Source organism: Emydura macquarii, unplaced genomic scaffold (assembly GCF_026122565.2).
Source record: "Emydura macquarii macquarii isolate MOO-44397 ecotype Brisbane River unplaced genomic scaffold, CSIRO-AGI_Emac_v2 contig_1253, whole genome shotgun sequence".
Taxonomy (NCBI): domain Eukaryota; kingdom Metazoa; phylum Chordata; order Testudines; family Chelidae; genus Emydura; species Emydura macquarii.
Window position 1 is genome coordinate 35,837,329 of NW_027131390.1, and position 24,751 is coordinate 35,862,079.

At 49.7% G+C, this 24,751-nt stretch overlaps 1 protein-coding gene across 2 annotated transcripts; it reads right to left on the reverse strand.

The window, feature by feature from the left end:
- Positions 1-4,415: 4,415 nt before the first annotated feature.
- LOC137154019 (TNFAIP3-interacting protein 3-like) lies at positions 4,416-24,395 on the reverse strand. 2 transcript variants are annotated; one of them, XM_067549775.1, is made up of 7 exons: positions 24,069-24,395; positions 12,484-12,646; positions 11,218-11,361; positions 10,155-10,277; positions 8,059-8,298; positions 7,220-7,345; positions 4,416-5,486 (listed from the first exon to the last, which is right to left on the reverse strand). In XM_067549775.1, the coding sequence occupies exons 1-7, from the start codon at positions 24,209-24,211 to the stop codon at positions 5,226-5,228; spliced, it is 1,200 nt and encodes a 399-aa protein (XP_067405876.1). In that variant the 5' UTR covers positions 24,212-24,395; the 3' UTR covers positions 4,416-5,225. The 2 variants fall into 2 exon arrangements, with proteins under 2 accessions (XP_067405876.1, XP_067405877.1); XM_067549776.1 differs by lacking the exon at positions 4,416-5,486 and adding an exon at positions 5,609-5,686.
- Between the last annotated feature and the right edge of the window lie 356 nt (positions 24,396-24,751).

Here is a 24,751-nt window from a genome sequence, read left to right on the forward strand (position 1 = left end):
CATACCAGCCACTACCAGCTCAGGCTGGCTCCTACTTCTAGCAGCAAGCAGTGAAATTGCTGTGTCCCCCTCCATCTTATTGAGTACTGTCCCTTTTCTAAATTCAGTCAGTGCAGTTCTTTCTGCTTTTCTTTTTTCCATCCAAGAACTACCCTCAGCGCTCTTCTGACAAAGCAGATGGACTCAATGCTTATCTGCTATGCTAATATGCTGGCCGAGTTCATGAAACTTCAACTAGTAAAACCTCCAAACAATTAGCAAAAAGGATTCTGAGACTGCACTTGAGAGCATTCCTCCTGCAAACTTCAAAAGTTGCTGAGGAAGCAGAAAATGGCCTGTAGCTAAAAATTCAGAACATTCACCTCTGAAGGCCAAGACATCTGTCATTACGACTAGAGACTTAATCTCACCACCCCCTGACACAGCTAGACAGTACTTTCTTCTGGTTAGAGCAGGTTGAAGTTGTGTTGGAAAAATGTTTGAATGCTGGCCCTCTTAGGAGGAGAGATTATGAGAGGACTGAACGCTAAAAAAAAGGAAAAGCATCTCCGATCGACCCTCTTGCGAGCAGCTTGAAAACTGCTTCTCTGGTTCGCTTGCGGGAAAACGTAATGTGGCTGGGTCTAGCATGTGAAAGCTGAACAACAGTGAAAATGTTGCCTGCCATGGAAGTGGTCCTGTGATACAAGTTCTCTTCCTCATTCCACATGCCTGTTCATTGTACAGATCAGTGGGTGGCCTGAAGTGAGGCCCAGTGCTCAGTTTTGCACACTGTAAACTTATCAAGGCAGGTGTTATGATAGATGAGACCCACAGTGGGGTTAGCTGGGCTCTGTATCATCTGAGGTGCATGTGTGCTTAGTAAGGGTTCTTTCAAATAGGCCCCTGGCTGCTGTGCTGTACTGCAGGCTGCTAGGCTGCAGATTAAACTGTGGTGGTTTTTTTCTGAATGGTGCAGTGCCCCAGCTGCTCCAAAGGCTGATTGGTCCTGAATTACTCTACCTATTTGTCACTGCACTGGATGTATTTATTTCTGCATTTTGTCCAGTTGCAACGATTAGTTTAAAAACTGTTGGCACCCTAACAATCAGAGCTAGAAGTGCTGCTGGCAGGGGGCAGTGTTTATCTTTGGCATCTCGGGCCCTGCCACATGATGGCTGAAATTCTGTAACAGCGGTTGCCTGTTACAGAAGCAATGTTTCACAGACCAGGGTCATCTCCACACAGAGCTGTTCTAATGGCATTTCAATACCATTTTAATACCTTTGTGGCTAGCCTGGTTCCACCTCATGTGGCTGGAACGGAAGTCTTGGGGAAAGATGTAAATACGACTCGTATGTTGCAAGAACTAAATTTTCCAGGGCTCTCTGCTGTCTTTGTGTGTCTCAGGTATATGAAGGATTTAACATTACTCTGTGGTGTCTGCATGCTTAGGGAACACGTTTTAAGATGAATATCATACAACATTGGGTTAACCACTCAGATAGCAGCTGTAGTAATCCTCACTTTAAATCCTCAATGTACCTGGATAGCTAATAATTTTTTCCTTCTAAATTGCCCCTCCTCCTCTCACCCTTCCTTCCCAAATTATCTCATCTCTATGCAACCTGTCTTTAATCTAGACAGTTTTGCCAGGGCTGAGGCTAGGGCAGGTGTTGTAGGATCAGTTGTTCCCTTCTAAATTTAAAAGGACAGGTTGTAATAGTCTTTTAATGTAAGTTCTAGCTCTCTTACTCTTTGCTTGTTTGTTCTGTAACCACTTCCTTCCCCTGCTGCTTGAATTAGGCTACGCCATAGAGGAAAATTCTTTTTATCAAAATTAGAACGCTTCCCCTTCTTTAAATGTGGCTTATAAAAATGAATCTTCACTTCCTATAAGAATTTTGTGAGATCAACTGATCTTACGATCACAAAGGTGTCTGGAGGTTCTCATAACCCTTTTTATTTTATAAAGCTGTTCCTGTGGTCCCTTATCCCTGTATGGTATGGGGCTCTGGGCATGTAATACATTTCAAATAGAGGGCTTGAGTGGCTATACCATAAACCGAGATTCAAGTTGCCAGAAGTGATGGCCAAATCGCAACTTCAACCCATGGATTGAAAAAAATAGTAACTTATGACTAATCTGCCCATCCTCCCCTATCCTGTTGTGCTTGGCCATTGTATGGGAGACCTGTCTCATTACAGGGGGAGAAAGGCGGAATGATCTACAGCCAAGATCCTTTGTGGCTGCTCGCTGGGTTTTCCTTTGTTGTATGTTCAATGATGATCAAATCTGTGGTTGATGTTGAAAATGGTGGCATGATGAATGCACATGAAGCTAGAATGCACATGACTGGGGCAGATCAGGTCAGTGAGGGCTGCATGTAATGAGGGAGGTTTGGTCCTAATAAGTCTGAAGCTTTAGGCCACAGGATAGGCAATTGACGGGCACCCATTGTGGGGTGACTTGATTGTATTCACTTACACAGCAAATAGGAATAATTCTCTCCATTGCAGCAAATGCTAGGTGAAATTCTCTGGCCTGTATACCACAGAGGGTCACATGTGACCTTAAAAGCCTGTGAATCATTGTTTTCATCCTGGGCTCTATCACACCCTCCCAGTGTCACTATCTCCTATAACACTGCACACTTTCTTTTCCCCAGCAATGGTGTGCGGTCTGGACTGAGATGTTGGAAGGAGTTGTAAAAGTCTGACAATGCTCTAGGAGTTGGGAGACCTGAGTTCCATTCCCAGCTCTGATACTGCCTTGCTGTGTGACCATGGGCAAGTCACATTGTGTCTTTATGCCTCAGTTTCCCCATCTGTAACCTAAGACAAGGACAGCTGTCTCCCAGCAGTTTTATGAGTCTGAATGAATTTCTGTGAAGCACTCTGCGATCCTTCAGCAGCAGGACTTGGAGGAGGGCAAAGTGTTGTTGGTTTGGCATAAAATGGAGTGGGGGAAATAGGTTGAGATGGCAATTTATGGAGAGGCTTAGCTGTAACTATGAATCTTTCTTTTGGGTTTGTGTTGCCATGTATGGTGTTTGTTTAAACTTATCTGGGAAAATAAATCTTTCTATAAGGCTACTGCACTATCCGAGGGAGGCAGGATGGTAGAGCTAAGGGGGAAGGGCACCTGCTTTTCTGCTTAATAAGCAATAGTCTGATACTTACCATGCTGCTATTCAATTGCCAAGATACAACTTCAGAAAAAAACATCTTTTAGGAAAGGCCCTTTTAGTTTATTTTTAAAAACTTTAGAGGAAGCAGCCAAGCAGACACCGTCTTTATACTGCCAAGCCAGATGGACAGAGTAGATTATTGCGGAATTGGTGCAAAATGAGATATGCCCTGCAGAGAAAGACATTGGAGAATAGATGGCTCTGTTCTGGGACCTTTTAAAAAAAAAAAAAAAGTTCAACCCATTTTGCCTAGCGTTGCTGACTAGCCAAAGGAAGATGGCGTGCAGGAGAGCTGAACCTTGCCAGCCAGTAACTGAAGGTGCTGGGCTATGAGGCTGACTCAAGGTTGAGATTTCCACTTGACACCAAGGTCAGTGATGCTTCATTATTTGATGACTTCCCACACAAGCCAAAGATTTGCCCCATCTGTCTGGTAAACAGACCTTTAGGCACTTTAACAAGCATGTTCCTAGTTTGCTGAATCAGAACGACCCATGAATCACTGTTTGGATATTTTCCACACAGCTAGAACTTCTTGATGCACGTGCTGGATTTTCTGAAGCGCTTTTCACCCTCATGTGATGGCTCTGACCTGGTTATCTGTGCTCTAAGTAGTTATACTACATTCATGAATGGTATCTGAGCAGAGATGTCAGTTCACCCCATAAGCACATGCATATCTTGTATGTCTCAGATTACACAGCATAAAATCCTGCTGCTATTGCTTTGGAAAGCAGGTAACCTGGCCTGTTCCGTGGCTGCCTTTCAAAGTTAACTGGCTCAGCTGTTAACAGTAGTCTACCTAGGGTCATGAGAACCTGATTTGCCTCAAACTGGATTTTAAATCCCTTAGTGGAATTTGGGGCTTTTGGCTATAGGTCAGTGGTCTGCACCTAGCCAAACAGAGTCTGTAACTAGCTGTTCTCAGCCCAGTTCCTAATGGACAGCGGTGACTAGTGTTGCCACAACCAGCTGACTGATGACCACCTTTTTAGGAGTCGGAGAGAGACCCTGAGGATGGAATTCTCTCCAGCAGCGGACTGTTCAGGGCAGGGTTGGGGAAGCATCCTTGGGGAAGCTTGCCCTACTGCCAATCATGCTTTGCTTCCACTGTAGGTAAATAGCTTCCAGCTCCAGTGCTGTCAAGCTGGTTCCTAAATCCACAGCTACTGGTTTTTAGCGAAGGAAAGAACACATCTTTGGTCTTGTAACTTACAAGCCCGGTAAAAAGCAGAAGAAACGAGGCCAATTTGTATTTACTTTTAATCACTTATATAAAGTACCAACTCTATGGGATCCAGAAGACTGGTTAAAATAAATAAAGGTAACAGCTGTCCCCAGTCCTCGCTGGCTGAGTTTGAAGCTGGAGCGAGGAGCTGCTGAAATCCCTGAGAATTTGAATGAAGCACTGAGAGAGCCTTTGCTGGAACAGCAGCTGTATTGGGTGACACTGCTAGAATACAGGATGATTTACAGCTAAGGACTCAAGGCCTCCAGTGTGTACAGGGAGGACGAGCCCTTTCCAGACACTAGCATCTCCCCAGTGTCCAAGGGCCTTTTGTTATCCACCCTCTTCTTAATGTGGGGGGCAACATAGGTGCTTCTTGTCAAGCGTTCCCTAGCCCAGAATTATTTGCATGGTAGACTTAAGCAGGTGATTCCCCCGGGACCAAGGTGCAGTTGCTTGGATGGCTCTAGGAGATGAGCTCCAAATCCAGGCACAAACCTTCCGTTCATATTTCAGTAGCTTGGAGAAAAGTAGGGAGGAAGCAAGTAAGTTTACTTGGGCTTCTGCTCTGCGGGCCTGCCCGACCCTGAAGCCCTGAGTGTTCTGAGCTATAACCAATGGAAGGTGTGGCTGCTGAAAGCATCTATGATGTTGAAAGCATCTCCTGCTAGCCTCTGCAAGAGCACAGTGCAACAGCTGGTTCCTAGTGGCTGGAGACATGCACCCCATAACGGGTGACTACTGGAGAGACCACGTGTTCGCTTAAGAGGCTCTGCCTGGAAGATCCACGTCTCTCCTTCCTAGTAGTCTCTGCTGAGTGGGGTTGCCTATGCCTCAGCATCCCGTGAGTGGCGCTTGGTGCACTCCCCCTGCTTCTGGCTGTGCTTCTCACAGTGCTTGCTGCAGTTGCCTCGCCGGGGTATGGAGGAAGTGGAGTGGGCAGGCGAGGCAGGTACCAGTGGCCTCTCCTGGCTGTTGCAGCGATGAACCAGGATGGGCTCCTTGGGGCTGCCCTTGCTCTTCAGGAGGCGCTGAAGCAGCTGCTTGTCCGACCGCTCCTTCCGGAAGTCATCTTCAAAGATCTTAAGCTGCAACGAAGGCAAAGAAAAACCAAAACTGAGCAGGGAGAGGCAGATGAGACTCTATGCAACTGAAGCACTATCTGTTGTGCCACTAAAACCATGAACCACTTCTGAATGCAGTTTAAACTCAGGCCATGCTGATTTGGGGAGGGAATAATTCCCATCTCCTATTTTCTCATCAGCTTTTCCCAAGTGGCTGCGGATTTCTAAAGATAAGAATAACAATTCCAGTTAGTCAGCTGCCTGGTACTTGGCATGGTGATTGGGTGCTTTATAAATACATAGGCAGACCTGACCCCAGCTTGTTCCCTTGTAGCTGTGTTGGCCCACAAAACTGAGTGACTGAACAACAAAATGGCAGATCAGATTCAATGTTGATAAATGCAAAGTAATGCACAGTGGAAAACATAGTCCCAACTATATATACAAAATGCTGGGATCTAAATTAGCTGTTACAACTCAAGAAAGCGATCTTGGAGTCATTGAGCAGATGTTTTCAGAGGCCTATTCAGAATGTGCAGCAGCAGTCAACAATATTAACAAGATTAGGAATATTTAGGAAAGGGGTAGATAAGACAGAAAATATCATAGTGCCATTATTTAAATCCATGGTACACCCATAGCCAGAATACTGTGCAGATCTGATCACCCCATCTCAAAAAAGATACATTAGAAATGGCAAAGGTACAGAAAAGGGCAACAAAAAGGATTAAGGGTATGGAACAGCTTCCATATGAGGAGAGTTTGAGTGGGATTATTCAGCTTGGAAAAGAGATGACTAAGGGGTGGGATATGATAGATGTCTATAAAATCAGGAATGGTGGGGAGAAGGTCAATAAGTAAGTGTTATTTACCCCTTTACATAACACACAAATCAGGGGTCACCCAATGAAACTAATAAGCAGCAGGTTGAAAACAAACAAAAGGAAGTACTTCTTCACATAACACACAGTCAACCTGTGGAATTCATTGCCAGGGATGTTGTGAAGGCCAAAAGTATAACTGGAGTCAAAAAAGAATTAGATAAATTAATTCAGGATAGGTCCATCAATGGCTATTCGCCAAGATGGTCAGGGATGCAATCCCATGCTCTAGGTGTCCCTAGACCTCCCACTGCCAGATGCTGGGAGTGAATGATGGGATGGACCATTTGATGATTGCCCTGCTCTCTTTATTCCCTTTGAAGCAGCTGGCATTGGCCACTGTCAGAAGACAGGACACTAGATGGGCGTATGTTCTAGATTGCTAGATCATCAGGAATTGGAAGTAGTCCCCTTGTAGCATCCACACCCCGACTAGTGATAATGCAGGACAAGTTGGCCAGGAGCCTTGTGCCCATGGAATGGTCTGACCCAGTATGTCAGATGTAAGAAAATGGGATCTGATAATGGTTGTAACTTGCAAACCAAAAGACAGTGTGGAGACTCGCATCTCCTGCAGGGTCCCGAAAGGATTCCCCCACAAAACAGCTGCGTAAACTGGAGGCAGAAAAACTTTCAAAGTATATTATGGAGGTTCTTCCCCATTTTCTGATGCTTTGGGTGATGGTCAGTGCTGGAGACAGGAGGCTAAACTAGCAGCATCAGTGGTCTGATTCAGTGTGGCAAGCCCAATGTTCCTAAATTCTTTCTGCCCTGATTGGGAAAGTCTCAAATACAGCCTAATTACTGATTGCTGCTGCTCCTTCCCTGCAGCTGAGTTGCATCAACAGCCGGCCAGTGCACTTGGGAGGGACTCACCTGCTCTTGCAGAAGTGCCATCTGCTGCCTCATCTCCTCCTCCTTCTTCCGTAGCTTCTCGTTCTCTGCTTTGATTCGCTCCCGGTCTTTGTGTTCTGTCCTGTAATCCGCCTCGTAAATTTCTGTCTGTGAAAGCAGGAAGAGGTGCCTCTCAGTAGGTGGTTTGGAAGCCCTGTCACGGCTGGGTAACCAGCCAGTATGGTAGGAAAGGATGATCGCTATAGTCTTATGCCAGTTGTCATGCTAAGGTCATTGCCACCTTTTGGGGACTGGTCATTTTAATGCCCTCCCCTTGCTATGCCAGTAATAATACCTTGTTCTTATATAGCAGTCTCAAAGCACTTAGGGATCATTAAACCTGTTTTACATATGGGGAAACTGAGGCACAGAGACAGTGACATGTCCAAAGTACCCAGTAGCCCAGTGGCAGCGCTTGTAATAGTTCAGTCCTGGTCCAGTGCTCTAGCCACTAAGCAACACTGCTTGCAGTCTAACACAGTGGTTTTGGAAGAATGCTGCAGAGAGGGCTTCTCCAAGCTGGGAGGATGGGGAATTAAAATGATGCAGTGAGGTGGTGTGAGCTGGTGAAGAGGCAGAGCACAGACGCTATAGCGATCAGGAAGCAATAGCCAAAAGAGCCAATGCCAGTCCCTTCTGCGAAGGGCTGGAGAGGAGTATTGCACCACTCTTGGGTGTTAGCCTGAGACCAGCTCCCTCTCCCACCTACCTGAGCAAACATTTCCATGTGGTTCTCTTTTCTTCCCCCCTGCATCCCCCGCCCCACTCCAGCAATCCCTTTTCCCATCAGCACCCACCCTTCCCTGCTGATGCTAAGTTACCTGGCATTTCAAGGCCTCTAGCTGGTCCTTCAGCTCAGTCACCTCTTTCTCAGGATCCGAGCTATTATCCATCTTGGCAACGTGCTTGCACTTCCTGGGCCTGTAGATCTCACTCCCTTGCACTTTCTGACTGGCTTCATCGTGCTTTTTGAGCAAATTTGCTTTCAAACTCTTCCTGTGAAGCGGGAACTGGGCATCTACAAATTCCTCCCAGGGCACGTTTGCTAACACCTCGGAGTCCTAAGGAAGGAAAGCTTAAAGGTCAGCTGTTGGCATTATCCAGGGCACGGGGGGCCAGCATCTTAGAAACACTAAATGGTCACATGTAGCTTGGCTTCTGGGTGGCTTCAGTTCTCCTCCCAGTCACCACAAGCACAGGGATAAGGGACAGTAGTTGGTGACAAGCGGGGGAGGGGCTGGCTGGGGCTGATACAGAATCTGTTGCTTGTCCCAAAGTCATTCTTGGATAACAGGCCCTCGCAAGCCAGCATCCCGTTCCCGTAGCACCACTGCGGGAGCCAGCAGGACAGACCAGTTCCATCCTGGTATGGAAACAGCTGAGAAGCCCTGAATCCGTCCATGCCCGTGGTAGGAGACGGTACCATGTGTGTGGCAGCAGGTGAGAAAAGCATGAAGGTAAAGCTAAAGTGACCTGGTGCCCAGCTTGCCAACAAGGAGGCTCTGTGCTACCAGAGAAACTTGCTCCTGAAGACCTGCATTTACTATCTGTCTCTCCAGTGAGATTTAAATCTCTTCTGCATCTTTCTGTTCGTTTCAGATATAATTTTGGATCAGGAACTGCTCCAACAGGAGGGTAACTGAGCTGCTCAAGACCATTTCTCCCTGTTACCAGCAACCCAGCCTGGGCCACCTGAGACAATGGGCTTAGCAAAATAAGGCTATTGCATGACGTAGGGAAAGAGTTGACCCAGTGGATAGGCGTGAACTGGGAGTTGGGAGACCTGCGTTCTCGTTTCAGTTCTGCCATTGACCTGCTGTGTGACCATGGGCAAGTCACTTCCCTACTCTGTGCTTCAGTTTCCTCTCCCATCTCTTGTCTGTGTAGAATGTAAACTCTTTTATATAGCGCCTGGGCTTAGCCAAATAGAGACACTACCTCAGTCGAGGCCTGGAGATGTTATTCTAATACAAATAACGAGGTCTGCACTGGCTTTCAAGCAGTGTTTGAACACCAAGCTTCAGCATGGCTATAGCTGAATGATAACATAGCACAGTTTGGCTGGCCAGTGTAGATGGGGCTAAGCTATCCTGGAGCCTTGATCCAGCCTCAATTCCTAGCCAGGTTTGAGCACTGTTGTTTTAACACAGTTGGATCCCCATGACCCATCCATGCTGGCCAGAGAAATTCTGAAGCCTATTTGTCTACAATTGTTCTAGGCATGGTTTTAGATGTGCTTCAAAATCACAGTAGGTGGAACCTGAGTCCTGGGGAAAGTCAGGGAGAGGAAAGAGATTGGCTGGTGAGGACCCATGATGAGGTTTATACATTGTCAGTAATTCTCTTGTTCTAGCACCACACAGAGAAAGCTGATGTAACTGAGTGTTCGGCTCTCCATGTCCTCTAAGCCCACTCTGAGTAGCTCCCCCACCAGGCTGCGTCCAGTTGTTAAAGGACGGGCTTGTGGTGGGAGCTGGACTCTTTGTGCTGCTGAGACCATTTCTTTGCTTCTTTCATTCTGACTTTTCCATCCCAAACCTCGTAATAATCTTGGACGAGTTCAACTTGTTTAGGGAGGTGGTGTTAATAGATTTAGCTACATGCTGCAGCAACTTGCACAGCTCCGAGACATTGTCAAAGCCACGGCTGTGCATCAGCACTGACCTGAGGTCTTTCACCCCTCACAATATGATGAGTGCCAAGCACAGGTGGCCTTTGAGTCTAGAGCTAGGAGCTGATCTAAAGATGGTGGAGTCCCTTGCCCTCCCTGAGTGAAGAGGGGGGTGGCTGTTTTCTGTGCAATAACAAAGCTGGACTCTTACAACCCAATCACGGTCTTGTGTTTGTAGCATGGCAGTTTTGGTACAAAGCTCTCTTATGGGAAGAGGAGGAGACGGAGGATTTACAATGAACTTACAGCCAAGGTCCTCTTCTCCTTTCCATGGTGCTGTCTGCCTTCTAGCTGCCTCACATACTCCTGTAAATGCTGGTTCTTCTTCAGCTCCTGGATGAGAGTTTGTTCGTAGTACTCTCTCTTGCTCTGTAATGGGGATGGATGCTAACGTTCAAAGGAAGCAGACAGGCCCTGAATGCTACTTGCAGCACCCTAAACTCGCATGCCATAGGAGAGTGGTTTCTGTTCGCTGGCCTTTCTCCACCTGGCCTTATGGTGCCGCTTCCTGGAAATCGATGCTGAGAAGGGAGCTGCAATGTGTCTTTTGCAAGCAGTAAACCAATGTCCTTTGTTACCACCCCACCTCTGGCCCAGGGTAGCCGAGGGGATAGCACCCTGGACTAGAACTTGAAACCTGGGTTCTAGTCTTGGCTCTAGCAGGGGCTAGCTCTGCTCTGCTTCTTTGTGCCTCAGTTTCCCTAACAGGGAGCTAATGATATTGACCTCCTCTATAAAGTACTAAATAAAAAGTGACTTCAGTGGGCTCTGAATCAGGCTTAGTTCCTCTAGGGGGTCTGACTCCCATGAATCCCTGGTGAATTTGGTATTAGAGATAAGGAGAGTAGGTTTGGCAAACAAGCTGGGTATTACGTATCCCTTCCTCCTGCCACCAGTGTTTTTAGGACTAGGCAAAGGCCCAACAGAGTCACTTCTCTTGTCAGCCAAGACAGATTTGAACCAAGGCTTCTCCAGGTGAAAGACAAGCGCAGTAATGCGTGGGCTGTCACCTCCACCCCGGTGCTTCATTTCTACACCATGCTGTGTCTCTGGATAAACACAGCGTGGGGCTGCTCTGCTTTGGGGGGACAAAGGAAGAGCCCCTGAGGGAGGCAACAGAATATTGCTACACAACTGAAAAACTGACCTGCCCAGTAAAACTGAAGGGAGGAGATTGTGGAGCCAACACCTCAGGCTTTGCTGCCTTAGCCCGCCCGTGCTGTCAGGTGCTCTCAATACAACCTATAGCCAGCCTAGTCCTAGGCTCTCTACTGCATGCCCAGAAAGTATCAAGGGCTCCTTTGCTCACCTGTTCATGCTCAAGCTTCATGGAGAGCCTCTCTGTCTGCTGCTTGAGGATGCCCACCTCCTGCTGTAGGGCGCCCATCTTCTGCTGCAGCCCCAGGGTAGTGGTGTGGTAGATCTGGTCCCATTCCTGATTTAGCTTCATGAGCTGCAAGAGTGGGGCAGAAAAGCTTACATATACGAGCTTTAGCCTGTCACAGGTGAGAAATAGCATCTCCGGTGGGAGCTTCTGGGGAAATGATGGGGACAGAAGGGCTTTGGGATGGGACCTGCCCAGGACACTTGTCTTAACCCCACTCTGGCTGTGGGCTATTTAATCATTCTAGATTCTAGCACGAGGGCATGTGATAGGCACGTAACAATGAAAGGTCCCTGCCCCGAGGGGTTTATACCCTCCAGGCTCAATCCTGCTCCCATGAAAGTTTATGGGCTTGTCTTCACTAGAGCATCAGCTCCTGTTAGTACAGGACTTTGGGACATCATGGCAGTGAACAGTGTAGACTAGGGCAGGCTGTGCTTAGCATTGATCCTGGTGGTTGTAGTTAAGCTCGTGCAATGATCCAGCTGGCAGATGTGATCTGGCAGGATCCCTGCCTGATTTGGTCCAGGGAAAAACATCTTTCCAAGCTCACCCTCTGCTGGTGCTGCCTTGGACCCCGTACCCTATGTCCACTATGTGACTGCATTGTCACCTGGCGCTGAGCAGTCCAGCGTGTGTTCCCAAGGGAGGGAAGAGACTGAAGATGAAGACATGGCTTCTTGGGGGCTGTAACTGCACCCAGCACTGTGATGGGGTGGGGCATGACATGGAGAATGGCACAGCTGGACCCACACAATGCTATGGAGAAGCAGGACAGAGTGCTGGTTTGGAAGGGCGCTTCATGGATGAGGGGGACTGAGCACTTGCATTCAGGAGCTGTTCTGCCCCCTCCACACATCCCTGCTAGCCGAGGAGATAATGAGGAGCTGGCCATTGGACTGGAAGAGACCTTCTGGGTCATCGAGTCTGGTCCCCATTATCAAGGGCAAACCCTGGAAGGGCCAGCCATGTCCCTTCTGATGGAACTGATTGACGTAGCATGGGTCAGGGTGATGGGGGAGGGAGTGATGGCTGGTCACGCTGCAGGCAGCGGGGCGCGGGTGCGTGCCAGACGCTGAGAGGAGGCTCAGGGGGAAGACGAGCTTGCCTGTAGCTTGCGTCAGGCAGCATATGGCCCGGGGAGCTGACGGGAGGCTGGGGGGGGGGAAAGAGCACCTGGACTTTGTTCACCTCCTTGTTGATGCGCCGCAGCTCCGTGTTCTTGTTGAGCAGCAGCAGCTTCTCCTCGTCATCTGAGGTCACCGTCATGCTCTCCGAGATGTAGGTGACGATCTCTTCCGAGTCGTGCCTGTCGGAGATGGCAGGCTCGCTGAGCGCACAGCGAGTGTCCTCCCTGCCAGGTCACCCAGAGAGAAGGAAAGTCAACAAGGGGAAAAGGAAGGAACGGGCACAACTGAGGGGCCGGGCTCTGGGATCAATTATCCTCTGCATATGGGCCCCGGCAGCATCACCCGCTCTCCTTCGCAGCCCTGAACCCAGGGTGCCCCTCCCCATGCAGTCCCTGTGCAGGGCCCCTGCCCTTCCCCCTCCCGCACCAGCTTCCCAGGAGCAGCCCCCAAGAAACACAGCGCAGAAAGATCTCCCCTTACCCAGGTGTCAACATCTGGGGCTGGCTTAGCAGGCTCCTCAGAGCCTGCCTCTGGAAAACAAGTTCTCTCTGACGCGTTCCCTGCCGACTAAGAGCACGGCCATGCACTGAGACGGGCTCAGAGGATGAGGGTTACATCAATCTCATGTAGAAATTGGGGAAGTTGTTGGTAAGGGGCATTTGCATACATTAGATTTGCATAAACAACTTCATTGAAAGGGATTTTGAAGGGGAATTCAGCTGGAGAAAAGCGCATGTGAGAGAGGCTGAGACAGGCTGAGCCTCTCTTCTCCCCACGCCACCTCAGCCAGGCAAGTCCTGCCACGCAACGGGACAGCATGGCACCAGAAACTGTCCCTGGGCAGGTTTGCGAGTGGAGCCGTGAAGGGGATCCAACAGGTCGCCTCTCATGAGCGCAGCCTGCCCTTTGTCATCCTGTACAGTAATTCACAGCGTGGTAAGCTGCAAACGCAGCCTCCCCACCCCTCGGCCTAGCACAATGCTGCAGTGAAATCTCTCTCTGCCTGCCTGCCTGTGGCTTTCATAGCCTATCCAGCACCACGGCGCCTTTGCTGTTAGGCTAGGGAGGGGGGACTGTAAACAACCATGGCTAGAGTGCACCTGTTAAATTAAGTGACCCAAGTTTATTTGTCAGGCCACATCCAGGGGTCAAAGAGTGTTACTGATGCCTGAGGTATTGCTCAAATTTCCATCTAGCAGCTCAAACAAAGCCCAGAAGGTCAGAAATCCACCCTCCTCCCACGCAGGCGCACGGGTCCCAGCCCTAAGACTTCAAAGGAGCCATTTTTAATTCTCTCAGACTCCTAAACTGTTTTGCTTGTAGCCTTCTGAAAAAAGAACCCATCTGCTTATAAGTAAGTAAATGGCTCTGACCAACAGGTGTTAGCATGTCTAACAAAAGGGTTTAAACCTCTCTGTCACACTCACTGAGCAGAAATCTCAACAAAGGCTCCATGACCAATGCCTCTAGAATAGCTGTCTCTTTCCCCCACGTGCTTCCAAAAGCAGAACTAAAAGATAGGTCTGCCATCGGGAGGGGCCGGGGGGGAATTGTCACAGATTCATGAATCAAAGCCAAATCACTTCTCAGTGTCAGCAGGGCGGCCTCGTGGAGTCCTTACCATGAGCTGAGCTAGCTGGGACCAACCAACCACAAAGCAAGAAAACTGCATGGTGGAAATCACAGTGTGATCTCTTTTTTCCACTTTATTGAGTTATTTCATCTCCCACTGATGACTGAAACTGGAACAGCTTAGGAGAGCAGCATTAGCTGCCTCGTGGGACTCTGACAGCCCCTCACAGTTCACCAGAAGGGGGAATCGGCGCAGAGGTACAAATATTAACATATGTTTGCATTTTGTGGAAACACCGAGAGGTTTGAATTTCAGTAATGGGCCAGGTCTTGAGATCACGGCTCTAAAACCAGCTGTGAGGGAGAAAAAGAGACAGGAATCAGAAGAATTTTATGGTCTGCTCTCTCTTGGCCTGCCAGGTCTGGAAATGACTGCTTTGTACCAGTAGGGAGCTGTAAATCACAACAGCCTGCCAGACAGATTCACCAATTCTTCCACCCCAATCCTTCTGGTTTATGTATTGGGGCACCTTGCAACCTTCATTTGTGCCTTGGACTAACTGGCCAAATATAGCAAGTGCTAGATCATGTTCCAGTGTAATCTCCAATCGCTGGTGTCCCAGTTCTGTAAACTCATGTTGAATGACTGAGTGTCATGCAGGAGTTGATGGGAGAATGCCTTAAACTGCAACATTGTTTTCATTAGGCACAGCTTCCCCCTGGCACTAACTATGGACCCACTCTCCAGTGAAACACGCCTGCTAATATCCAGCACAGTGTACCCGCCTGATCGGCCTGTTGGGTCCCAAAGGGAGCATATAATCTGGTGAGTGCCCAGAGCTTGGGGTGCTGCCAAGCTTGTCTGTCTTCCCAAGGAGAAAAGTCAGCTCTTGCATTTCCAAGATGCGTGTGGTGCTTGGCCAGACTGTCCTAGCATTGGAGCAGTATTTCCACCATTGATGACCATGTTTCAGACAGGAATCTCTACCACAAGCTATTGCTTTTGCCATCCAGAGGCAGGTGGACTGGGATTGCCAATGGCAATTGCCCAGTGGTACAGTGGGCCCATGGCTCTGTTTCTCACATGCACTGATACAAATCCTCCCTCCCTTGCTTTCAGCCCAGTGAAACCTACATTGCTCCCTTGGCCTAGGCGCCGTACCATGCATACAGACCAGACGTGTTGCAACGGAGAAGCGCCACGACGCTTTCCTTTCATGTCCCTGGGATGAGGAGATCTTGAAATGTCTATGTTCCATTCATAGAATTCCCAATTACCCTTCAAACCGGTCCAGCTGTCTTCACTGGACTAAATCAGGAGCATGGATGAAGTCTCCCTCTCCCCAGGTACCAGATGCACTTGTGTATCAGATGCCAAATCGGTCCATGTAACCAAGGTCTTGGGCATGAAACCCACCTTACCCAGCACTGCAAGTTTCTGCATTTGCTGTGAGGCCACTTGGCTGGCCAGGGCAGACTGCGTGCATGTTGCAACTAAACACAGGCGTGCAGGCTCAACCCCTGGATCTTTACCACCATGTTGATATTGGATCTCTAGTCCAAAGTCTCACTGCCCAATTGTTCAGACAGGGTTTTCTCCTGGGTCCTTTAGTAGGATGGACCGTAGGGATGCTTTGCCGGATCTCTGTGAAGCATTTCTGGTACTGTCCTTTCCATTGAGGAGGTGCTCAGTGCAAGCAGCATTTGTCTCGTACATTTGGCAGCTCTCAGAAATGAGCCAGGCCTTTCACTTCTTTCCAGGTTGGTCCTTACAACTAGAAACCCACCAGTCATTAGAGCCTGGGCCAGGTCTACCAGAAGAATGGAGAGCAAGGTTTGGGAACCGGGGCTGATCAGAACTGTGATCTTGCATCATGTGCGCTAGCAGGTCGCCTGACGCAGGTTTCCCCCGTGTGTGCGCGCACACACACACACACACACACCTTGTTCCTGAAATCACCGGGCCCTGTGCAAGCAGGTGCTTGGGTACCTCTAAGACTCCACCACATGCTCCGTGCCTCCTCCTGCCCTGGGACTCAAGGGGGGCTACGTTGTGTGCAGAACAGCTTCCTCTGGCCAAGAATCTGTTTCCAAAGCAACAGCTTCTCCACCCAGCCAGCCCCATGGTGGCAGGAAGCGGTGATGCTGATAGAGGAAGCGCGGGCCCCGGTGGCAGGAAACTCTGACACGAGACAGTTAGGGCTTGAAAAACCCACCCTGCTCCCAGTTACTTGAGCAATGATGGGCTTCCCCAAGCCCATCAGATTTCCAGTAAGGTGCACTCACTAGAATTCTTGCCAACGAGCCCAGTAAGTGGGCAGGAAAAGTCCACTGGGGCAGAAAGGTTCCTGTGTCAGGGGCCAAGCCGTTGGCTGGGCCAGGTTGTTAGTTACCTGGCTAGCCTATGCAGCCTTTGTCCTCTGGCTTCTAACCTAGTGCTGGAGGAAGGAATCCTTTTATCTCCCTGGGGACTGCAGGCCTCTCCTTCTCCACACAGCAAGCTTCCCCCATGCTGCCCTGCCATGATTCCTGAGCCCTGGGATGCTCTCACCTGGCGTGACAATACTGAAATAATAGTGCTGTTAGGAAAAAGCTGCCTGTTTGCTGCAAATGGCATGGGAATGCAAACAGAGGGCAGATCCACCCATGGTGACACGAAGTTGGACCAGCTTGTGGCCCACATGGAGGCCTGCACAGGGAGAGTTCTCCTCAGCAGTAAAGATTGGATCATGCCTTTCAGTAGGCTTTACAGAGGAGGCCTGGTATCATGATCCCAATGGGAAACAGAAAAGCACAGAGAGAAGCAGGGATGTGGTCCTGGCCTCATGCAGGGAGATGGGGATAGATGCCATGATGCCCAGCTCCGTGCTATGCCCGCAGCAGAATCGGCAGTCTGTTCTCCTGCAGGGCTGGGCACGTGTGCAGAGAAGGACACAGCGGGGACGTTCCAGGAGGCAGAGGAACTGAGCTGTGTTTTGCTTTATTTGGAAGTTGGTGGGTGCTGTTTTCTCATCTCGCTCGCTGGTGTGATGAAGTCCCCAGGGGTGAGGGAACCTGACAAGGGGGATGGGCTGTCATCAGCTGGCACAGTCTCATAATCATGTTTTCGGACCTTGCAATAAGAGACCATAGGAGCCTGGGTTTGCAGACGGTGGAGCCGGCAGAGTCCAGGTCATTGGGTGCTGATATCCTGTGCTATTTCTCCTCATCCTTATTCCCAATGCTGAAACCCGTCCTTCCTTCCTTCGTCACTTATGCAGTGATGCCAGCATGGCTGGAGGCAGGGAGGCAGATCAAAGGAAGACGCAGAAAGTGTGGGGCAGGGAGGGGAAATACAGCAAGAAGACCCAGCAGGGGGATGGGGAGGGGGGGCCAGTAACACAAGAAAAGTCCACCTTTTTACCGAAACCCAAAGGCTAGGTGCTGGTATTCATGTTGTCCAAACTAGTTGCCCCATCCCTACTAATAGCCTCTCCCTGGAGTCCACAAGGGGCGGCATCATGGTAACAGTGTCCTTTAAGTGGCAATACTTCGACTGGGTGTCTGCTGCTGCATCAGGCTGCGTTGTGCTATAACAACCTGCCAAGTTAGGGAGCTCCCTAGTGTGTCTAGATTGATTTCCAGCAGCCAGGGGTTTGTGAAGCCAGTAAGTGAATCAGTTAGAGATCTCTCTCTCGAGTGTATAACTTGTTCTCACGCAGCCGGCTGCCAGTTCCCTGTCGGTAACACACCCTCCTCCTTCCCTTCACCAGGTATGCTATTGATTATATATAGAGAGAGAGCTTGGTGATCTGACTATCGAACCTGACTGGCAAAGGGAATTTCACTCTCTCACTGGCTCTGCATTACTCCTAGCTGACTCACTCCAGCTACAATGAGATTGAGTCCTTATCTAAGAAAATCTATTTAAAATTTGACCCAGTTAAACCGATGCAAACTCCCAATGCAGACACACAAACTGTTTCCCCCTTGCTTACATCAATTGTAGCTTAAATCAGTAATTTACTGGTGCAAGGATGGAACTAATTTGTATCTACATTAGGGGGCTGCTGTGGTTTGACTAGAGTGACTTTTCAATCCTACCTATCTGACTTTTCTAATACAGACAAGGCTACACCATTCGTTTCCACTCAATGTTGCTGAATGTTGTCACTCCTGACTTTTGAGTTCTGATTACGTAAGTTCAGATGTTTGGAAGAGGGTTGGCAGACGACGCCCATCTCTGGCTGCGAGCTGCCTTGAGACGCTGTTGCACAGGGAGCAGTAATCATGTGTATATCTCTCCTTCCGGGGAGTTGCACATGAACATTCAAGGAGGGCTTGAGGGAGCGAGGTGCTGGCTCTGAGCTGAGGAGCAGACGGGCGCCTAGTAAGTCAGTGACTTTCAATGGGAGTTAGGTGCCACACCTGTTAGCTGCACCTTGAGGTCCCTAAATCCCTTTGGAAATCTGGCTGTTAGGCCCCATCTACACTACTTTGGCAACCACACTTAAACAGGATTTAAACTCCCAGGTGGTCAAGGGGGTTGTAAATGGAGATGGGCCTGAACCAAAACCCAGACCCAGACATGCCCCAATTTAGGGGCATAATGAAATCTGGGTGCAGCTTTGGCCCATCTCCCACTCTAATGACAATCTGGTCAGCGTGTTACTTCCTGAGGCACCTCCCACAGGCTGGGATGAGATAACCAGAGGAAACGAGGTTAGGAATGCTTTAGCACGACCCACGCTGTTCAACCAAATTGTATGTCCCCTTCTAGTGGCTGGCTGAATAGAGGATAGCAGCCTACTGTTGTTACTAACTAGTGGAGCTACTCCTTTAGCGCAAATGGTAGAAGCTCGTGCTTTTGGCAGTGAAGCTCTCAGAGGACGATCCATGTGGTGGGATTGTTATGTGTATTAGACACACCAGACTTCAGCCGAGGGGAGTGTTTAGGATTCTTGAATGATACTCACATAGGGTTAGCCCTGCCCACACTACACAGCCAACCTGTGATAAAATCCCCTTGAGCCAGAACTGCATTTAAATTGGGCTTCAACTCAGGCTTGTAGTTTGAGACACCTTGGGCTTAATGTTCAAACAGTGCAGAGCACCTGCAGCTCCCACTGATTTCAGGTAGAGTTATGGCTGCTCAGCACTTCTTTGGATCAAGCCACAGTGTCTCAAGTTGAGCACCCAAAATCACTGGGTCATTTTTTTAAAATTTGAGCTTAATTCTGTCTACCCTCTAAAAACAGACGGGGGTCTCTGATTTGAAAATGCATACAGCATTCACCCCTGTTCCTTAAATAGCAGTTACTGCCATGAGGCAATGGGCCCAGCCCTGCACACCCTGACTCTTGTGAGTAACCTTCACTCACACAAATAGGCCCACTAAAATGATGCCAGCTCGTATGTATGAGAGTTAGCAGGATCTGGCGTGTGTGTGTGTAAGTGAAACAATGCTAATCAGCATGATGTGATTTTAGCATCTAGCATCTTGTGATCTACTAGGATCAAAGTCACCCTGGTGCTTTGAAGATGTGCCGTACAGCACGGTATCGGTAGTGAGCAGTGTTAATACTACCCGTGATTTTAGGCGCAGTCAAGTCCTTCAAGTATCAGCCCTGGAACCAGTGATCAGAAAGAACTCAATAATTGCAGGTAAGGTTTCACCTGTGCAAATGAATCTCTGTTGTTTTTGAGCAAATAGCCTTGGAGACCACAGCTGGGAAATTCCCCTGACGGGCGCCAGAACTTTAATTGCAATGATCCCACTGTGTCTATTTGTAACTCTGCCGGTTCCCAGAGGCAGTCCAGCTAGCTAGCTCCCCAGCAGGCCCTGCATGGGAGTAGCATGTTCTAACTAGATTAGCATCACTGTGGGATACGTGACCTTTTTGCCCATGCATAAACCAGTCCAATCGGAGAACTAGGATCCTTTGATTTTGGTGCTAAATCTTCCCACTGAGTTTGGATTGGGCTGTGAGGTTCAGTCCCTGGTATGGGCAGGAGGCTTAGACAATGACCCCATGTCCACAGGATTCAGCGAAAAGCTAGAAGGTACGAAATGTCAATGCATATTAAACAGATCAGTGAGGGCACGTCCAATGAGCCCTGTGATGATGTGCTGTCACAGGAGATGCCTAGATGTGGGTTTTTTTGTTTTTTTGGAGGGGAGGGTCTCACCACAATTAGCACTGACTGACCCCACACACACACACACACACACCTTATTTATAAGTAGTGCCAGCAGGGAGGGCAAAGATGGAACTGGCTATGGAGACAGAATTCCCCTGTCATTCTCAAAAGGTCTGTCCACACTAGGATAAAAGGTGTTTTTTAAAATGTGTAGGCTGCTGGCAACAGGGAAAGAATCTAGAACCTCTGGATGTATAGACATGAGCCTCTACTTGCCTGAGCTAAAAGGCCTTGTTCGTCTAGCCAGGGCTGTAGCCGGAGATCACCCATTATGTGACACAGCCACTAGTACGGGGTGACAGCACTACATTGAGTGGGAGTGGGTTACACTAACATACTACCTAATGCGTTAAGACAGGGTAAGTAGCAGTTTCCCATGATCGCGGTCTGGGTGCCTTCTAAGATCTCTGTTAGGGTTTGCCTCGTCTGGGCACCTACTACCATGTGCCGTGTCTACACTAGGACTTTAAGATGTGTTAGCCATCAGGTTTTACCAACACACTGTTTATCCTCATGTGGAGAAGCCTAATGGTGCCGTCAGGGCAGGGATGATGAACACTAGTCCAGAAACTTAGACACTGCCTACCTTTGCTGCCCCTGTTCTTGGGACATCAGTCTCCAGGACTGTTAGTGCAGCACCTTGTACGAGCATTGCATTCACCCCCATGTCTGCCCTTCCAGGCAGGGACCATTTTTTGTTACGTGTTTGCATAGCACGCAGCACAAGGAGCGGGGGGCCTCTAGCCATGATTGCAGCACACGCAGTAATAATAAATAAAAACAGGGCTGCCAAATGTCGCACATCTCACATGGCAACCATGAGATTAGGTAGGCCCGTCACACATCCCTGCATCTCAGCTGACTCATGCATCCAGCTGAGTTGCAGGAAGGGCTTGGGGGTATTTTCCTGCAGTTGTATCTTTTGGCCACCATAGGCTACTGTAGCACCTGCTGAGCAGCCTGCTCACCCCTCCTTGTTCAATGCTAGCTCTGCTGCCTCCCCCCCCCCCCCCCCCCCCAGACCCTTCTAGCCTCCACAGCCCCAGTAGTGACCCACCCAGGTTCCCCTTCCCTCATGTCCTGAAGCACCTGCCCCAGCCACTGCTCAGGGCAGGGCGTGTTGACCACAAAAGCTTATGTGAATTCAAATTCTTTTCAACCATGCAAATGATCCTATTAAACAAATTAGCATGAAATGCCACACATGGAGCAGAACAAAACTTGGCAGGCAGGCTGGCTGGAGTCTGGACCCCTTGCACCTGAGAACGTGTCACCACTCTGGTTTGATACAAGAACCAGCCTGGTGCACCGACATCCCAGCCCATGCAGCTTTCCGATTTCGAGGACTTCCTTTCAAATGTCGAGGGCGGGGTGAGGAGCTAGCCCCTGCATTTTCTCTTCCCTGCAGTGGCAGATCCCACCGCCCTGCCAGGCTGGAGGGGCTGTGGGAGAAAACCCATTGATGATGGAATCAATGGGAAAACTCCCACTGACGTCAATAGAGCCAGGATTTCACCCCGTGTGTTCTTTTTCTTGCTCCCGTGACATTACTCTCTTCTAAATTGTTCTGTGACATCTGCCTTTGCTGATCCCTACAAATCACACCCCACTGGCACTGCTTAGCCTAGTGGTCACTTGTGATTACCAAGACCACCCTGACTACTAGCTTACGGTGCTCACCTGTCACTAGTGGAGCCTTATTCTCCCACCCTGCCCCACCAGGACAGCTCATTTACCCGTCACCTTCTGTCGAAATCCCAGATGGTGAGCTGCCTGGGGCAGCGGCTGCCTTTGTGTTATTTGTTTGTCCAGTGCAAGTGTGATTGTATTGTGTAAAGGAGCCTTAGGCACAGCCTTGGACCCCATCGTGTCAGGGGCTGCACACGTACATAGTTCTGATAAGGCCCACCTTCATCAGTGCAGTCATGCATTAAGTGTGTTGTTTATTTTATATCTCATCTTCTCCCCAGAGGGAGAACTGTGGGTGCAGGGGAGTGGTTTGTTTTGGGAGGAATTGGGTTTGAGGGTGGGTTTTGTTTTGAAATGCCAGTGCTGCTCTGTGTGTGTTAGAGAGGGCCAGTAGGAGTTGTCCACCTGGCACTTGCAGTGGGAGATAGCAAGGCTTGTGATGGCCCTTAGTTCCTGGAGGAGTTAACTCCACCAGCCTCTGAGAAAAATCAGTCTCCTGCATAGACAAGATGGTCCCTACCCACAGGAGCCCTGATGCCTGCCTGGGATCCTTAGGTCGTACTGCAATAGAAATAATAATAATGTAAATCTATGGTAATTTTGTGGTATCTTGTACATTAAAGAAAACAGGACAATGTGTGAACACCGGGCTGCTAGAACAATGGACTAAACAATGTGAGCAGGTCAAGGAGGTGGCCATACTCACCAGTCATTGGCTCTGTTTACTTCACATAGGGCTTATGCAAATGACTTGGCTATTAATATGCAAAATATCCAGGCCCCATCTGGCCACAGGCATGTAGCTAGTAAATTTTGTTTGGGTTTTGAATTAGGTCAGCAACTCCCAGTGTGACTCTAAACCCAGATTTTCAGACTGAGATTTTCAGCTCTCAATGTCCACCCAATATGCTGAAGTCTTGAAAAATCTGGCCCTAAATGTGGTCCTAAACTTTGACCCAGATTCTCAATATAATAATAGCTTTGACCCAGATTCTCAAAGATATTTAGATGCCTAGTTCCCATGTACATTAATGGACACCTAAATTCCTTTGGGGATCTGGGTCATTCTGCTGAGAGTGAAGCTGTTCATGAAAAGTAATTTACTTTCCTGGAATGTTATCCCAAATTCCAGCAAGCCCCTGTCCATGCTACAGCAGAAGCCATGCGAGGTAGAAGAGTGTTGGATAAGCAGTAATAAGCAGGAAAATGACAATATACACAAGTCACCCGCTGATCCCACAGAACTGTCCCTTGTGTGTACTGTGAATCAGATCTGAATACAGTAATAAATACAGTTAGATGCATTTCCAGCAATGACAATGCTTTTATTCCTGTCAGCTCAGCCGAGTCACTACAGCTATGAGAAGCTGAGCTAGGTTCCAGTCCAGCTCCTCTATCACTATTGTTATTAATAACTACGTTTCCCTCCAAGAATCCTTATTACTAGTTATGATGACGCACAATTCAACAGGAGCCCAGGGTGGTGCCCAGGGTTTGCAAGACTGTCAGACAGAAAGTAATCTCTTGACTTTCAGACCAAGCCTAGGGGGTGTAGGCCCCACTAAGACAAATAAGGAAGCTCACAGAGCCCCTGTTCTGTCACTTCTCAGAGCCCAGCTGCTCTTTAAAAGTAGTTGCAGCTAGCAGGGATCTAGCACAGTCTTCCAGATCACCGTTGGTAAGACGGGATTTTCCTTCTGTCCCTGTGAGCACAGACATGCTAGCAGCAACTGGGTTCCAGCCGTGGGCAGGGAAGCTGTCAAGCCAACCAATCCGCAGCCCAGACTCCCGGCACAAGGAGAGCTTGCCTGTTTCACAGCACACTGATGTCACCACCAGCCAGTGCCCGCTGGTTACATGCGCCTGTGTATGTGTGTGTGTATACACACCCCGCACTGCCCCCCCGCTGTATATCTGACCTGGCAACATAACTCCCTGCGTCTCGCCTTCACCCACAGCCACCACCCGCCTTAGCCCTTCTCTAAAACTTCCTGCAACTCCACAGGAGCCAAGAAGCTCACCTGTAAAACGGCCCCTGGAGGAGGGGCTGCCTGGCCCCGAAGCTGGAGAACGGGGCACCGCGTTGGGGGGGGGGGGGGGGGTAAAAGCAGCTGCTCGGCTTGTTTCTCTTCCCAGCTCCCCCCTCCAGCAGCGCATCTCCCCATGGGGGATCGCAGCTGCCGGCTCCCGCTCCCTTGTACCCACCTGTTGAAAGCCAGCGCGTCCTGGGGCCTGGCCAGCGGGGGGGCCTGCTCCAGGCAGAAATCCGGAGGGGGGCCCCTTCTCCCCAGGTCGGGCAAGGGGGCCGCTTTATCCTGCGGCAGGGCTAGGAGGGGGCCAGTCTCCATGCTCGGTGCTGGCTGCCCGGCTGGAAGCGAAAGCAGCGGAGTCCCAGGCAGGCAGCGGCAGGCAGGGACTGGAGCCGGCCGAGGCACGCCCCTGGTGTGACGCCGGGAGGGAGGCGGGGAAGGAGCCTGGACCTGGCGGTGCCTTGCCCCCTAGCGCCCTGGCCGGCCGGTGTCTCCGGGTCGGTGGGTGTCACACGTGTCCCGACCCTCCCTCGTCGGCGGCGCGGATCAGTTCGCCAGCAGGAAGCGTGGCTGGCTGCTCGGCGCTGGGGGAGTTTCACCGAGGCAGCAGGGAGTCATCGTCAGCTGTCTGGCGAGCAGAGAAAGTGACTCACCCCCGCACCGCGCCGGTGGATTTCTCAATGGCAACGCGCCTGTTCCATTGCACCCCCAAACACACTCCCGCCCACACACCGGGCAGAGGGAGCTGCCCACGCCATTAGTGTCGCAAGAGTGGGAAGTTTGAAAGAAACCCAAGGTCCCCCAAGAGCTGTAAACATCCCACCTTCGGCCTTTCCAGACCCCCGCAGCAGGGCTCAG

What these genes read in the sequence shown, in the direction of transcription:
- LOC137154019 (XM_067549775.1), bottom strand. Translation starts at nt 24,211, where the DNA reads ATGGAGACTGGCCCCCTCCTAGCCCTGCCGCAGGATAAAGCGGCCCCC. An exon ending in TGCGGCGCATCAACAAGGAG is followed by an intron (nt 11,362 to 12,483) that starts GTGAACAAAGTC and finishes CCACTCTTGCAG; the next exon opens with CTCATGAAGCTAAATCAGGA. An exon ending in TGGCACTTCTGCAAGAGCAG is followed by an intron (nt 5,487 to 7,219) that starts GTGAGTCCCTCC and finishes CCTTCGTTGCAG; the next exon opens with CTTAAGATCTTTGAAGATGA.